At 39.5% G+C, this 15,940-nt stretch overlaps 1 protein-coding gene across 1 annotated transcript in view; it reads right to left on the bottom strand.

Annotated features, from left to right (window-relative positions):
- Window positions 1–2,084: 2,084 nt before the first annotated feature.
- The window catches only part of LOC143711053 (E3 ubiquitin-protein ligase TRIM35-like), a 242,540-nt gene continuing 228,684 nt past the window's right edge, over window positions 2,085–15,940 (bottom strand). Inside the window, exons 3-6 of the mRNA XM_077202338.1 lie at window positions 14,227–14,457; window positions 14,131–14,153; window positions 13,937–14,055; window positions 2,085–7,735 (exon numbers count right to left, since the gene is read on the bottom strand). Coding sequence (XP_077058453.1) covers window positions 7,053–7,735; window positions 13,937–14,055; window positions 14,131–14,153; window positions 14,227–14,457 — 1,056 coding nt within the window. The 3' untranslated portion in view covers window positions 2,085–7,052. The remainder of the gene's footprint in view (window positions 7,736–13,936; window positions 14,056–14,130; window positions 14,154–14,226; window positions 14,458–15,940) is intronic.

Genomic DNA, 15,940 nt, shown 5'->3' with positions numbered 1-15,940 from the left:
TACAAGCTCCTCGGCCCCGCGTTTGCGGGACTCATGTTTCGCGCTGTAGGGGATTTTAAAAAAGTGACGTGAGTGGAAGCGCGGCGCCGGGGCAGTGTGTGTGTGTGTGTGTGTGTGTGTGTGTGTGAGCGGGAGGCAGAGAGAGATGCGACAGAGTTGCGAAATTGCAGGCGCGGCTCGAAATTGCTGTTATTTCAAATAGCGTGGCATATTTTAAACTAATCGGTTAACCGGTTTCAACCGGCTAATGAGGCTCGGTGGTCGGTCAAGAAATTTTTTAGTTTTCGCCATCCCTACTTGCTAGGTAACTGTCTAACCGTTTACATGGTTACTGCACACTTTTTAAAGTCAAATTGAAGGCTTTTGAAGACCTGAAGAAATCATAATTCATACTGTACATTAGGGGTGTGCAATATTGACAAAAATATATCTCAATATTTACAATGTTTTGTTGATAATTAGATGATATTTTACTGATTGTGTTTTTGTGCTGGTGACATGGCCGGTTTAGGCCTGTTGTTGACAGCAGACTCACAAAGATATTCATATTTTTTAATATTCTATGCAGTGGTCAGTTAACAGCAGGGACCGAAATTAATTTTTTAATTAATTTTTAATTAATTTAATTTGCCAGCTTAAATCGATTTCCAGGGGCATTTTCACCTATATATGGACATTCTTTCTAAACTTATTTAGAGTTATGAATCACCTTTTATGTCAAATACTAACATTCAAATTATACAGTAATTATACTTATTTATACAATAATACTTGATTATACAATAATTATACAGTACCACTGTTACCAGTCAAATTAATTAATTCAATCAAAATCCATGTTTGCAGTGCAGTCTAGAGGTGACACAGAAGCAGCATTAATATATTTACACTCCATTTACAATTGCATAAATAAAGCTATGAGATTTTTTTTTAAATCAATATTTAAACATGAAATGATTTCAATTTTAACGTTTTAATTAAAGGGTACTTTAAATATGAAACTAAAACCGCCAGTAGGCGGCGGAAAGTCACAGAAGTGAGTTGAGGGATTCATTCATTCAACCGATTTGTTCAAACGGCTGATTCATTCGGGAAAGAAGCAAGTGATCAAAACGCGGATTTCAGTCAATAAATCATCGCTGTCTGTTGCATTGAGACTCTGCTACGGTTTCATTTTGAAATTCTAGTCGGCGAAATAAAGGGAAAACAAAAAATATTGACAATATTGTGTCTAAAAAGTAACTCATGTTAACTTATTGTTGATTTAACTGTTGTATAACATCAATATCACAGTTGCAATTGTGCACGGGAAAACGGCACTCTTGCTGATTTGATATTCTAATATAAGAACATAATATGATATAAATATAAGACATAGGCCTACCTATGAACCGCACACAGCAGTGAAAGAACCATAGACAAATGCGATGTCAGCTCACAGTGCCTCGTACATAGTTAAAACAATGATTACAATATTTTAATAGACAATATACATCGCACACCCGATACGCACATACAGAATGAACTTGCAACTGACCAGCTTTCTCCTTCTCTCCTCTCTCGCGTGCAGGAGACAGACGTTATTCTGCCGCGATTCCCGCGAATGTGATGCGAATTGTCACGTGAACACGCAAATCCACAAAGATAGAATAATAAAAAAAAAAATATGCATACAACGATAACAAAGATAGCAAAAACTGTTTTGTAAAAATTATTTCACACTCCACATTTAGGGGGGCCACAAGGGGGGCCAAGCTTGTTGTCACAGGGGCCCCCCTCTAGAACCGCCACTCAAATCTAGCGACTTTTGAGACAAACCTCAGTAACCTGCAGATGTTGCCATTCAGCGGCGTTGCGCAGTGGTGGAAAGAGAAAAAAACATACTCAAGTAAAAGTACCATTACATTCCAAAAAATGTAGTGTGAGTAGAGTAAAAAGTACTTGTCAAAAAACCTACTAGAGTAAGAGTACAAAAGTAGCTTATTTAAAAGTACTCATGAGTAGTGAGTACTGACCTGCCGATTCTACCCCTTATAATAAACACTGTGCACTACAATTTATAAATTTAAAAAAATTGCACATACTGTAATTCACATTATATTTTGTTCTCTGTCAGAAAGATTGAAGAATCATCCATCGTTTTAAAATACATCAAATCAGTACACTCATCACCATTTAAATCATATTATTTGGGGAAAAAAGCACTTAAAATTAGGCGAAAGGCCACTGGGCCTGAGCATGCTATAGTTTTGCACATAAAATATCAATATTCATAACTGTATAAAGAATTCAAAAACCTTTAGAAACTCATATGATAGTTCAGCATCATACACAATGAGATGGGTTAAATAGAGAGATTAAAAAATACCAAATTTCTCTCCAAAACGGCACCAATGTTACCAGTACCCTATTAAATATATTACAATTTAAATGTAAATGCACATTGTTCTAGAAGGGTGGCATCATCCCTACATTTTACACGGCTACATTTATTCGCATTGTAATGCTGATAATATAATTTGTAAGGAAAATTGTGCATTAAATAGGGAAGTTATATACAGGAAACTTTTACAAAAGAAACAAACACACACACACACACACACACACACACACACAAATGCATGTCTCTTTGTAGTCTCGGCCAAGCTGTTTTATCAGCAGCATCCACACACAAAAAAACAAAAGTTGAACATGAAAAATGTTTTTACGCAAGTGCACTTGACAAATGAAGACGGATTGTATAATGGATCAATCAAAAAAAAGTTGTTTATTAACGAGCTGTAGTCACGCACTGACAGAAATGCAGTTCAAGTTAACGCCATGGTTCATAAAGTGCACTGATTCTGAATCTGGCGGCATGGCGAGCGCGAGACGCAACAGTGCACAGATCGTGACGCGCGTCTCTCTATTACATGGTGATTGTGAAGTAAATGGGAGCGGAAATTTACCGCATTATGAATTCGCCACGCAATACCCCCAACCTCAGACCAAATGTTAGGCCCTGTAGACAGGCCAGCCTGTATAAATATCATATTAAGCAGAAATGTGAAATTAGCATATTAAAGGAAGACGCTGATATCTGGATTGAATTGATGCGTGAAGAAAGCACTTCCACAGCAGTCATGAGTAACAGCAGGAATAGGCGGTTAAAGTTTTCTATGCTTAATTTGATCTGATGACAGTCACTAGACCGATTAGGCTACTCGATCCAATCACGTTGATGGATAAAAATTAAAGAAAATTAAAACAAGCAACGAGTAACGACCACAAACAGAAGGAAAATAGCGGAGAAAAAGTACCGATACATCACTTAAAATGTACTCAAGTACATCAAAAATTGGATGACTAGTAATTTCCTACTACTAAATTCTGAAAAAAACAGAGATTCTAATTATTGGACAAAAAACTTCCACACATAATAACCTAGAATACCGTCTAACACTTGATGGCTGCTCTGTTAGGTCTTCGTCGTCAGTTAGGAACCTGGGTGTGCTCTTTGATACCAATCTTTCATTTGAAAGTCACTTGTCTAGTGTCTGTAAAACCGCATTTTTCCATCTTAAAATATATATCTTAATTACGTCATATGCTCTCACTGACAAATGCGGAACAACTAGTTAATGCGTTCATGACATCAAGGCTAGATTAAGACATCGGCAGCGTCCGAAATCGCATACTCTCTTGAGCAGGTACTTATTTTGAATAAGTAGACTAATAAGTACTTCACAACTGCTAAAAAAGTATGTTCGATATATTATGAGTGTGTATACACATGTGGTGAACATAAGCTCAAGACACTTTCACGTTTTATTTTACAACATAAAATACATCAGTATTATCGCACTTCATGATTTTTTTTAAGCCGTTATGTGTCTTGAACAAGGCGGTTGCTAATAAGTGTCTAAATGGAGCTTATGAGTCTGTAGAGGAGATTAAACGTCATCAGCTGGACAGAGAAACTCAATCCACTTGCTTATAATTGTGCTCTTACAAACTATTCTATTCAAACTTTCTGGGAAAAGGTTTTTACATAAAAACTGAAAGAGTTCGTGGGACTGTGGTGTAATTCGTTTATAGCTTACTTTAGCTTTTTACTTCTGGCGACTGCATTTAGGCTTTCATAAAATTCATAAAAGTTGTTAATCTGTGAAAACTATCTTGATGGACAAAACATGCAAGTATCATAAACTCTGTGATCAACAAAACGTCGCTGTCCGATGAAAACCGCGTATGTCCATTTAGCCGATTTTGAAATTTTTCGACGGATAGAATGTCCAGGTTCATTTGGGTATACAGTATGCGTCACATTATCTAAATGACCAATGAAAAAGTTGTGAAATCATGTCATCTGATTTTCACGTATATCCATTTGGTGTCAAAGCTGTCAATCACGCCGCGTATCTCCCACCCTGTGGAGGCATCTCGCCGGTCTCGTGAAGTTTCACCTTAAGCGTCTCTGGAAGCTCAGCATTGGATAGCCAAATAACACTGTGAGGCAAATGTTTGTTTTTGACAACTGTTCTCAAGTTTATTATATATTCACAAAATTACGGTAGGACTGTGCAAACAAAGTATCAGTCTTGCAATGTCAGTGTATTGATTCATTGTCCCTTCATAGTTTGCAAGAGACATTTAATAAACTGAGCGTATTTAATTAACTGAGACGTAGGCTATTTATTAAAACTGAGCGTAGCCTATTCATCTGTCAATATGAAACGCGACTTGGTCATTCTAATTAATGATCGGAAGAACGCGTATCGACCACCGTTACTGTCAAATATGCACGTATTTCCATTTAAAATCGATTTTGGTCAAATGTGGATTATATCATTACACTGGCAAGAATATGGTTACATTTAAAAATGCCGTACCAAGTATGCAGCGCTACGTTCAACTGCTTTTGAAATTAAGTTTTTTTTTTCACTTCCTGAAAAGTAGCCGTTTTGGACATACGTGAGTTTCATCGGGCACCGACGAAAAGTTTGCTTTTAGCGATAATCCAAAAACCTATGGAAAAATCCTATTGGGTTTTCGTTGAGGGAACCAGTGTAATGGTAGCAGGAGGAGAGGAAGAGGTGTATAAAGGGCATTTCCCAGGCCAAGCAGGGAGAGTGGATGAGATGGGGGAGTGTGAAACAACTCAAGATGGGCTGGCAAGACCTTTGGTCAATGGAAGAGAGTAGGATCAGTTTCCTTATTAGGTCAACATATGATGTTCTCCCATCACCGCAGAACCTAAACCTCTGGGCAGGAGAGGATCCCTCTTGTCCTTTGTGTTCATCACCTGCCACATTTTGACAGGATGTAAGGTGGCTCTTAGCCAAGGTCGGTTTACTTGGCGCCATGACCAAGTACTGCGATGTTTGGCTTTAGCATTGGAAGGCAAGCGTAGCATGACCAATAAGTTGCCGCCTGTTCTAGCAAAACATTACACGCAGAAGACAATATTCCTCCGCCCAGGCGAGCAACCAGCAAGAAAAGGTGTTAATACCAATTCTCGCCCAGGACAACTGGAAGCTGCTAGGGACTGGAAGATGCTGGCTGATCTTGATCAACGGCTTATTTTTCCACCTGAGATTGCCACCACTAACCTACGACCAGATATTGTTTTGTGGTCTGGATCAGCATGCATTGTTCAACTGATAGAGTTAACAGTGCCATGGGAGGATGCGGTAGATGAGGCATATGAGAGGAAGAAACTGCGGTATGCTCATCTGGCCACTGAAGCAGAACAGCGAGGATGGAGAGTCCAGGTTTATCCAGTGGAAGTGGGTTGTCGAGGTTTTGTGGCACACTCTACAACCCGGTTCCTCAGAGACGTCGGATTCAGTGGCCAAGAGTTGCGTCGCACAGTAAAGAACTTATCTGATGCAGCAGAAAGGAGCAGCAACTGGCTGTGGTTGAGACGGAAAGATTCCGTGTACAGGCCGCCATGCTACAGTTTCGTAGAATTCTTGAAAAACTTGTAGAGTCTGTTGGTTTATTTGTATAGGTTGTATAGTATTTACAGTCATTAAGTTCCTGTGTATATTGCGTGAATGACGGGTGGTTGGGCAGATATTGTGTTTTTGCGGTAGGTGGTATGCCATACGGAACCGTTGCCACTAAAACTGCATATTAACGCACCAGTGGGGCTCGACAGCCTTAGACAAAACGGGTTGGCGCGTATGGTTGGGTTGCGGAGAGATTGTGAGATTGTGGTTAGGTCTCAGCAGTAGGAGGGATGTAGAGGCTGAGTTGAGTGGGGGACGGAGGGGGGTGACTCTGGGATGCCAGAGTCACTGTCGAGCCCTCTTGAGGTGTCGTGGGCTAGTCGACGAAACACTGAGGACGGAAGGTGCCCACTTGAAGACCCTAGAAATGTCCCCTACTCGGCTCAATCCAGACGGTTTTCGTGCTGGTCCACTAGGGAGACCACACTGTAGTTGCAGCCGTCGTGTGTGCTGACGCGCCAAGTACACTGCAGCCGTTAAAGCCGGACAGAAGGGGAGTCACACCAACATATGGAAAGAAGCGTAAATGGATGGAGAAGCATAGTTTACTGTAAAGCTACGTCTTAGTGTTGCTTATCTTGGCGAAAGCCGAGTACAAATCAGCATGAAGTTTTAACATCTACTCTCGTGTAATGGAAATCAATCATAACTGCTGGTTGGCCTACAAATTAAATGTTGAAAATGTTTAAATTGTACAATTTTAAAATTCCATGATATTTGCAGGTTGTCCATGACTGAAAATCTGAAAATATCTGGATATATTGAGACTAAAACTAGTGATTTGATATTAACTTCACCTCAGCAGACAATATGGGATGGACCCTATGAACAATAATTTTTAAAGATGGATACACTTTCTAACTACTTGTTTATTGATCTGTTATAAAACAGAAATCTATAAGTGTGAGTGTTGTTGTAGTGCTGGAAATCAGTCATGTGATCAGCTGCAGCCAATCACAGATCAACAGCACTCTTACTCATGTGATATGAATTAAATATTGGAAACATGATGACTGTAAAAGATGAAAGCATGTCGATCCAGACTTACAGGTGTAAGTTTTACTGACTATTGACCGGTAAGATCCTCAGAGAGGAAAAACACCTGAAGAATGGAAAGAGTGTGTCAGTGAAGGTGGTTGTGAATGTGTGTAGATGTGTGTTAGTTACAGGATCAGAGAATGACATCGTTCCTCTGTCATAGTCCAGATCAACTCTCACACGCTCAAGATCCTGTTCAACAGGAAAATTAGATGTTTCAGACATCTCATCAGACCTAGACACTCCGTACGGATCATACTCCACACTCCAGAATGTGTGTAGATGTGTGTTAGTTACAGGATCAGAGAATGACATCGTTCCTCTGTCATAGTCCAGATCAACTCTCACACGCTCAAGATCCTGTTCAACGGGAGAATTAGATGATTCTAACATCTCATCAGACCCAGACCCTTCGTATGGATCATACTCCACACTCCAGACATCAGTGTTAAACATATCACCTCCCTTCCTCTGGTTTGATGCATTAGTTACTCCAAGACACCACCATCGACACTCTTCGACCTCCACCTCCCAGCTGTGTGTTCCTGAGTTAAAACCCTCTGAACCCAGAACACACCAACACTCATCAAATCTCTCTGGATTATCAGGAAGTGGTTGTTTGTTCCAGTTCCATCCCAGACTGGTCAGGTCATCAGACAGGATGAGATGTTGATTTACAGTGTTTGGATCCAGAATCACAGGAGCTGATGAGACACAATCAACAGATGCTTTCATTCTGATCTTCATATAATGATCAAGAGTGAACTGAACACAGATTTTTATGCATTATGACACTTGTCTTATTGATCAAACACATCATATATTTTCCTCTAATCACTGTCAGTGTTTTTAGTTACACGCTCATGTTTATTATTAGTGTTTATTGGCATCAGTGACAAACATCAAAGGGACAATGTTTATTTTTTTTAGGTATTTATTATCTAAAATCAATATTTTTATTCATAAATATGTCCTCAATGGTGTACAAATACCTCTGCCAATTATCTGACTTTTCCTTGTAAACAAAGAATTTATTATCTTTATATACATGTGACGGGTAGGTCCACGGAGGCTTCCATGTCGTTCCGCCATCTTGAGAAACTATAATAGCAGAGAGGATCACACGTTTCCACAACACGTTTTCTGTCAGAGCCAGCATCACGTAACTGAAAGCAGCAGAAACGGAGGAGCAGAGCAGTGAGAGGCGCTTGTCACCGCCCTGGCAAGTTTAAAAGGCTGCATTGCACTGTTATTTTTAATGGCGGACCATACATATGCCGGATGCATACATATGTCAAAATTTGGCTTCTGTATGAGTTCAGTGATTCAAGTCAAATGATTGTGATATAATGATAATGTTTAAACACGACCAACAACTACAGATCACATTTTCTATTTGATTATCTGGCTGTTATAATTCAGATACAGCAGATAGACAAAATATAAAGTTAATAATGTGGGGGTCAAGAGCCCAACTAAAACAAACACTCATCTCCATAATGGTGACCTGAAATTCCGGTTTTCTCCTTTAGTAATTCTGCTTGTTAACATCAGGTGTTTTCAATAATTCTCAATCATCACTCAATTATTCACTTAATTATCTCATTAACTTTAACACTGCTTCAGTGTTCATTTAACACTCAGCTCAGAGTTTAATTGGATCGCTTAAAATGACTTCCATGATGTTGAAGTTACATGAACAAATTATGTTTGTTTAACGAAACCCAGTTATGAGGAACCAATGGAACCTGTTTACATAAAAAAGTTAAGTAAAGCCAACACATCATTTTTTTGAGTGTAAAAAAACTATTTTAAACTATTTTGGTCCAGGAGAGACACCTCTGGTTCAACCTGGCCGATATGAGAGATACCGAGCGAACCCGCTTCCTTGACACTCTCATATCCCAGGCTGGCCTCTTTGGCGGCACGGTCGAGGACTTCACCCAACAGTTCTCGACCGCCCAGAAGCAGGCTGAGGCAATTAAACATATTCTGCCCCGACGGCCCGCTGCTGCCTCCACCCAGCCGTTGGCACAGAATCCTCAGACTGCTCGCCGCCAAGGGCGCCTGTCCGTTCAAGATGCTCACGGCCAAACACATTTTCGAATCTGTGCAGCCGCAGGATTGGTTTGCAGCGATCGACCTGAAGAACGCCTACTTCCATGTCTGCATTCTTCCTCGACACAGACTGTTTGTTCGGTTTGCTTTCGAGGGGCGGGCATACCAGCACGCGGTTCTCCCTTTCTGGCTATCTCTGTGTCTTCACGAAAGTCGTCGAGGCAGCCCTTGTGCCGCTACGGCAACACTGGGTTCGCATCCTGAACTATCTCGACGACTGCCTGATCCTAGCTCACTCTCGAGACCAGGTTTGCGAACACAGGGACTTAGTGCTCCGGCACCTATCCAGTCTGGGCCATCGGGTCAACGGAAAAGAGCAAACTCTCCCCAGTGCAGATGATCTCTTTTCTCGGTATGGTAATCGACTCTGTCGCCATGTGCGCACAGCTTACAAGAGAGCGCAGTCACTGCTGACTTTCCTGAGACATTTTGAAGGCAAGAGTGTGGTTCCACTGAAGTTATTTCAGAGGCTCCTGGGGCATATGGCATCCGCAACCACAGCAGCGCTGCTCGGATTGCTTCTTATGAGACCGCTTCAGCTCTGGCTTCGCGATCGAGTCCCGAGGTGGGCATGGCAACAAGGCACGCTCCGAGTACCAGTTACTCCGACCTGTCGTCATACCTTCACCCCGTGGACAAACCTCAACTTTCTACGGAGTGCCCTTAGAACGAGTTTCCAGGCATGTTGTTGTCTCAACAGATGCCTCCACCACGGGCTGGGGCGCCATGTGCAATGGATATTCTGCCGCGGGCTCCTGGACAGGACCCTAGCACCTTTGGCATGTCAATTACCTCGAGTTGCTGGCAGTACGTCTAGCTCTGCACTAAGGCTGGGCGATGTATCGCATCACATTGTTATGCGCATCTCGTCAGTAAAGCCGGATCCTTGATTAGTAGTAAATAATCATCACCTGCTTTCAGATGGAGCGGCATTTACTACAAAGAGCCGTATTTACGGACGTATCGCCAGCGATAATTAATGCTATATGGCTCAGCTTGTCAGTTAACTACGGCTCTTTGTACATAGCAAAAACTCCAGTGTTAAATTAACACTCCTGGGATATGAGTCCACACTCAAGAGTGTTGAAGTTAATGAGATAATTAAGTGATTAATTGAGTGATGATTGAGCATTATTGAAGTCACCTGATGTTAACAAGCAGAATCACTGAAGTAGGGCTGGGCGATATATCGCACGATATTGTTATGTGCATCTCGTCAGTAAAGCCGGTTCCTTGATTAGTAGTAAATCACCTTCACCTGCTTTCAGATGGAGCGGCATTTACTACAAAGAGCTGTAGTTAACTGACAAGCTGAGCCATATCGCATCAATATCGCGGACGTATCGCCAGCGATAATTAATGCGATATGGCTCTGCTTGTCAGTTAACTACGGCTCTTTGTACACAGCAAAAAATTCAGTGTTAAATTAACACTCCTGGGATATGAGTCCACACTCAAGTGTGTTGAAGTTAATGAGATAATTAAGTGATTAATTGAGTGATGATTGAGCATTATTGAAGACACCTGATGTTAACAAGCAGAATCACTGAAGGAGAAAATCTCAAATTGTAAGCCACCGTTATGGCGATCAATGTATACCTGCCAGATGAACAAAGAAATAAAGTGATCTAATGGTGATGGTTATCTTATGACAATCATCATTTGAACTTTATGTTTTTGATTTATGCTGTTGGTTAAAGCATAACTGTGATTCTTCATAAATATCCAGAATTTTAGCTATAATATAAAGAATTTCTTAAAAGAGTTTTTCTAAAAAAAAAAAAATCTTTGTTTTAGGCACACACAGCTTTTAATATTCAGTATATGCATCTCAACAATGGTGAGGAGCAGAATATTCAATTAGGAAAAGTAAATTACATAGAAAATTCAGATCATAATTTATTCATATCGCAATGCATGATGGGAGCCAATAATGAGTTGTGATTGGTGGCAGGCACTGCAACATGCTTTATTATTGTCACCATTGTTGAGATTCACAGGATGATTATTGATCTCTGTGTTTCTAAACAAAATTATTTGAAAGTGTTTTGATCAGAACAATGTTTAATAAATATTTTGGATTTAAAGAAACATACCTATACTCATATATGCTATAAAAACACAAAGTTGTTGTCAAGTAAGTTAAACCAAACTATCTCAATAAGATTCATTTTCAGATCACATCATGATTATGCCAGAACATAACCAACAGTATCATATCATATTTTTCTTTTTTCATTTGACTGTTATAATTAAATAACAGCAGACAATCAAATTTGAAGTTAATGTATAAAGGTTAAGAGCCCAACTATAGCAAACACTTATCGCCAAAACGGTTGCTTCCAATTTTTGATTTTCTCCTGCAATGATTCTGCTTGTTAACATCAGGTGTCTTCAATAATGCTTAAACATCACTGAATTAATCACTTAATTATCTCATTAACTTTAACACTCTTGACTTGAGTGTTAATTTAACACTGGAGTTTGTGCTGTAGAGTAAATGACGCTCCATCTGAAAGCAGGTGAAGGCGATTTACTACTAATCAAGGAACCGGCTTTACTGACGAGATGCGCATAACAATATCGTGCGATATGTCGCCCAGCCCGACACTGAGGGAGATAATCTCAAATTGTAAGCCACCGTTATGTAGATCAGTGTTTGCTTTACTTGGCCTCTTGACCCTTATATTATTAACTTTAGGTTTTGTTTGGCTGCAGAATCTGAGATATAACTGCCAGATGAACAGTGAAAAAAAGTGATTTAGTGGTAGAGTTGTGACGTTCGTGAACGAACCGATTCTTTTGAACGGCTCATAAACATGAACGATGGGAGCCGAGTCGCGGCTGGAGGGGAGCCGTTCTTTTTGTCGTTCTTTTTTTCCTATGCGTGTTTCACACAGATGCACACAAATTAGCTCCTCAGTTATAGGGGAAGGGGCGCACCCAGCGCAGGGGTACTACTGCCTAACAGCATGATGATAGTAGTTGTGCATGCGCGCCCATCCTTTACGTGAGTACTCCAATGGAAAAAAAAACCTACGTGCCTTTGTCATTGGGTAGGAGCGGAGTTGTGCGCGCTGCCGTCAAGCTGGCTTCTTAAAACTGACTAAATATTTAAAAAGAGCCAAAAGAGCCGTTTTTTTTTATCAAAATGTTCTTGTGTGATAACAATGTTCTTGTGTGGAAGTGTTACTGTTTGTAGTAAAAGCTGATTTGCACAGAAATTCATTGCAGCCGGCTTTGTTTTTTATGTTTATTTGTGAGTAGGTATTGTATGAATAACATAAGTCAACATAGCTTTACACATACACACACTTTGTACTAAAGGTGAATCCAAAATAGTGATGTCACTTTCTAAACAGAGGGATGTTGTGCAACCCTATGGTATATAGTCCACACATGACAAATGAGGTAATAATCTATATTTCAGAAAAATTCAAACTCATATATTGGTGTGTGATATCTGAGTTTAAATTATTTGACTACAAATCTCACCTCATCATTCCTCCCAGTGATTATTTCCAGGATAAACTGAGATGCCCTCAAGCTGGCTTCTTAAAACTGATTAAATATTTAAAAAGAGCCAAAAGAGCCGTTCTTTTGAACGGCTCTTTGTAAGGAACGGATCGCCAAGATCCGGATCCCCTCAAAGAGCCATAAATCCCATCACTATTTAGTGGTGTTGGTTATATTATGACAATCATCATTTGAACATTATGTTTTTGATATATGTTGTTGGTTACAGCATAACTGTGATTCTGCATAGATATCTAGAACTTTAGATATAATATAAAAGATATCTTAAAAGTTGTTTTAAAAAAAATTAAAATGTTTCTTTAAGGCAAACACAGATATCAGGATTCAGTCAATGCATCTCAACAATGGTGACAAGCAGAATATTCAATTAGGAAAAGCAAATTACATAGAAAATTCAGATCATAATTTATTCATACCACAATGCATGATGGGAGCCATTAATGAGTTGTGATTGGTGGCAGCATCTGCAACATGCTTTATTATTGTCACCATTGTTGAGATTCACAGGCTGATTATTGATGTCTGTGTTTCTAAATAGGGTCATTTGAAAGTGTTTTGATCAGAACAAAGCTAATTAAAAACTTTGGATTATAAGAAAAATACTGATAATCATATGCTGTAGAATCACAGAGCTGTTGCCAACAAGTTAAACTATCTCAATAAGTTTCATTTTCAGATCACAGCATGATTATGCCAAAACATAACCAACACTATCAGATCACACATTTCTTTGTTCATTTGACTGTTACAAATTAATGACAGCAGACAAACATAATTAAAAATAAATATAAGGGTCAAGAGTCCAACTAAAGCAAACACTGATCGCCATAACGGTGGCTTCCAATTTGACATTTTCTCCTTCAGTGATTCTGCTTGTTAACATCAGGTGTCTTCAATAATGCTCAAACATCACTCAATTAATCACTTAATTATCTCATTAACTTTAACACTCTTGAGTGTTAATTTAACACGGAGTTTTTGCTGTGTAGTAAATGCCGCTCCGTCTGAAAGCAGGTGAAGGCGATTTACTACTAATCAAGGAACCGGCTTTATTGATGAGATGCGCCTAACAATGTCATGCGATATCGCTCAGCCCTACTCTGCACCGCTTCCATGCGCTATATATACCAGATATACCATTAGTGTGATCTTCATTTACTACAAACCAAAATAATCTAGTGCTTTTGTGTCATGAAAAAAACCATGCATGATTTCCAATGTGTAACAGCACAGATCTTCTCCAGACTCACTGTTTTGGACGATGTCCTGCATCTTCTTCCAGACTCTGAACGGCAGGTTGCCCAAGTAACGTGGCACATGAATCAAAGCTCCAGAAGCCATCTGTGGATCCGGCTGTGAGATCTGGACTCTGGAGGAACATTCAGGAGTCAGAACTGCAGTGGATCAGAACCAGAGAGACCAGAGACACCAGCAGATCACTCACCTTTCCATTGAGACTGGAAACTCCTGCAGAACATACACATAATTTATCATCAAGAACTCAATCAATCATCAATCAATGAATGATGTGAAATCAGACCTTCAGAAAGCAGACATCATTGGCTTTCATCATCTCCTCCATGTCTTTGATTGTGTGTGAAAGATCTGAGATGTGTCTGTCCATCTCCTCCAGCTTCTCCTTCATCATCCGCTTCTTCTGCTCCACTTCCTCCCTCAGTTCAGTGATTGTAGCTTCTTCATCATCTCTGAGAAACTGATGAAGCTTCTCAAACTGCTGTTTAATCTGACTCTCTGTGTGCTCAGCTTGAGACTGAAATCACATCACATTCACTTCAATCAACTCAAAGAAGCAACTTATTCTGAAGCAGCATAAAGAGTAAGCGGGGAAATGTGGGTTAGTTAAATACAACTTTAACTTTCCGAAGTACTACTTCTAGTAGATGTTCTGTGTCTGTAGGTTGAATATACACATGAATCTCATTAGTCTCTCTTCACAAAACAACACTGTTTTAAATGGTTTTTGAGGAAGATTCATTCATATGTGGTATCATTTGAACAGAGGTGGAAAGTCCAGGGGTCAGAAAGTAAAAGTCCTGCCATAGGTTTATTCCACCCATGAACTCAGTCAGCTGATTTCACTAATTAGTTCTATCTTCTGTCTGAATTAGCAAATCCAGGTGATTGGAACAAAATACTGAGGAGGACTTTTACTTTCTGAACTTGGAATTTGCACATCTGCATAGCAATGCCACATGTCAGCCAAGAGCTAAGAAATAAACCAGAACTGGACCTTATCGTAGCCAAAAAATCTGTGTATATTAAATATGGAGTAATTTCAGCCACAACCTAAGATGAAATCAACTGAAGAGAAAAGAAGACATTAAATCTGTGAAGATCTCAGCAGAGGGGGAATAAACAATCTTATTAATAATCTTATTATACATTTTGTCTTCCTTGGCTGCTGTGACAGTGTTTGTCAAACACATTTGTAACCGCAAAGGAAGCTAAAGTGAAAAGAGATCAGCTGATGATGGTTATCTGTTGATGGTTTTATAATCATCATGAAACATACTGATTCGCTGAGGTTTTTATAATCTAACAATTATGTTGTTCCACTAATATATTCACATCACAAATCCTGTGTTAGTGCAGTATACTTTGTTTTTGTTTTGTGTGGCCAGTCCACGAGGGGCTGCTGGCTTATACTTATACTTTTGTTTTTGTATATATTTGTTATATTTTGTTATTAAAGGGATACTAACAAGCTAACAAAGTTTCGCCGCAAGACAAACCGATTTAGAGCACGCACTGAGACGAGAGAGGTATGTATCAACTCGTCTTAGTTAAGGGAATAACATAGTTTAATTAGGGCTGGGCGATATATCGCACGATATTGTTATGCGCATCTCGTCAGTAAAGCCGGTTCCTTGATTAGTAGTAAATCGCCTTCACCTGCTTTCAGATGGAGCGGCATTTACTCTACAGCACAAACTCCAGTGTTAAATTAACACTCAAGAGTGTTAAAGTTAATGAGATAATTAAGTAATTAATTTAGTGATGTTTGAGCATTATTGAAGACACCTGATGACAAGCATAATCATTGAAGGCAAAAATCACAAATTGTAAGCAACCGTTATGGCGATAAGTGTTTGCTTTAGTTGGGCTCTTAACCTTTATACATTCACTTTAAATTTGTTTGTCTGATGTAATTTTAATTTAACATTCAGATGAACAAAAAAATGTGTGATCTGATTGTGTTGGTTATGCTTTGGCATAATCATGATGTGATCTGA

The sequence above is a fragment of the Siphateles boraxobius genome, unplaced genomic scaffold, assembly GCF_051911475.1.
Source record: "Siphateles boraxobius isolate OS27281-9 unplaced genomic scaffold, OSU_SipBor_1 49, whole genome shotgun sequence".
Classification (NCBI taxonomy): Eukaryota; Metazoa; Chordata; class Actinopteri; order Cypriniformes; family Leuciscidae; genus Siphateles; species Siphateles boraxobius.
This window is presented reverse-complemented; position numbering and strand designations above follow the sequence as displayed.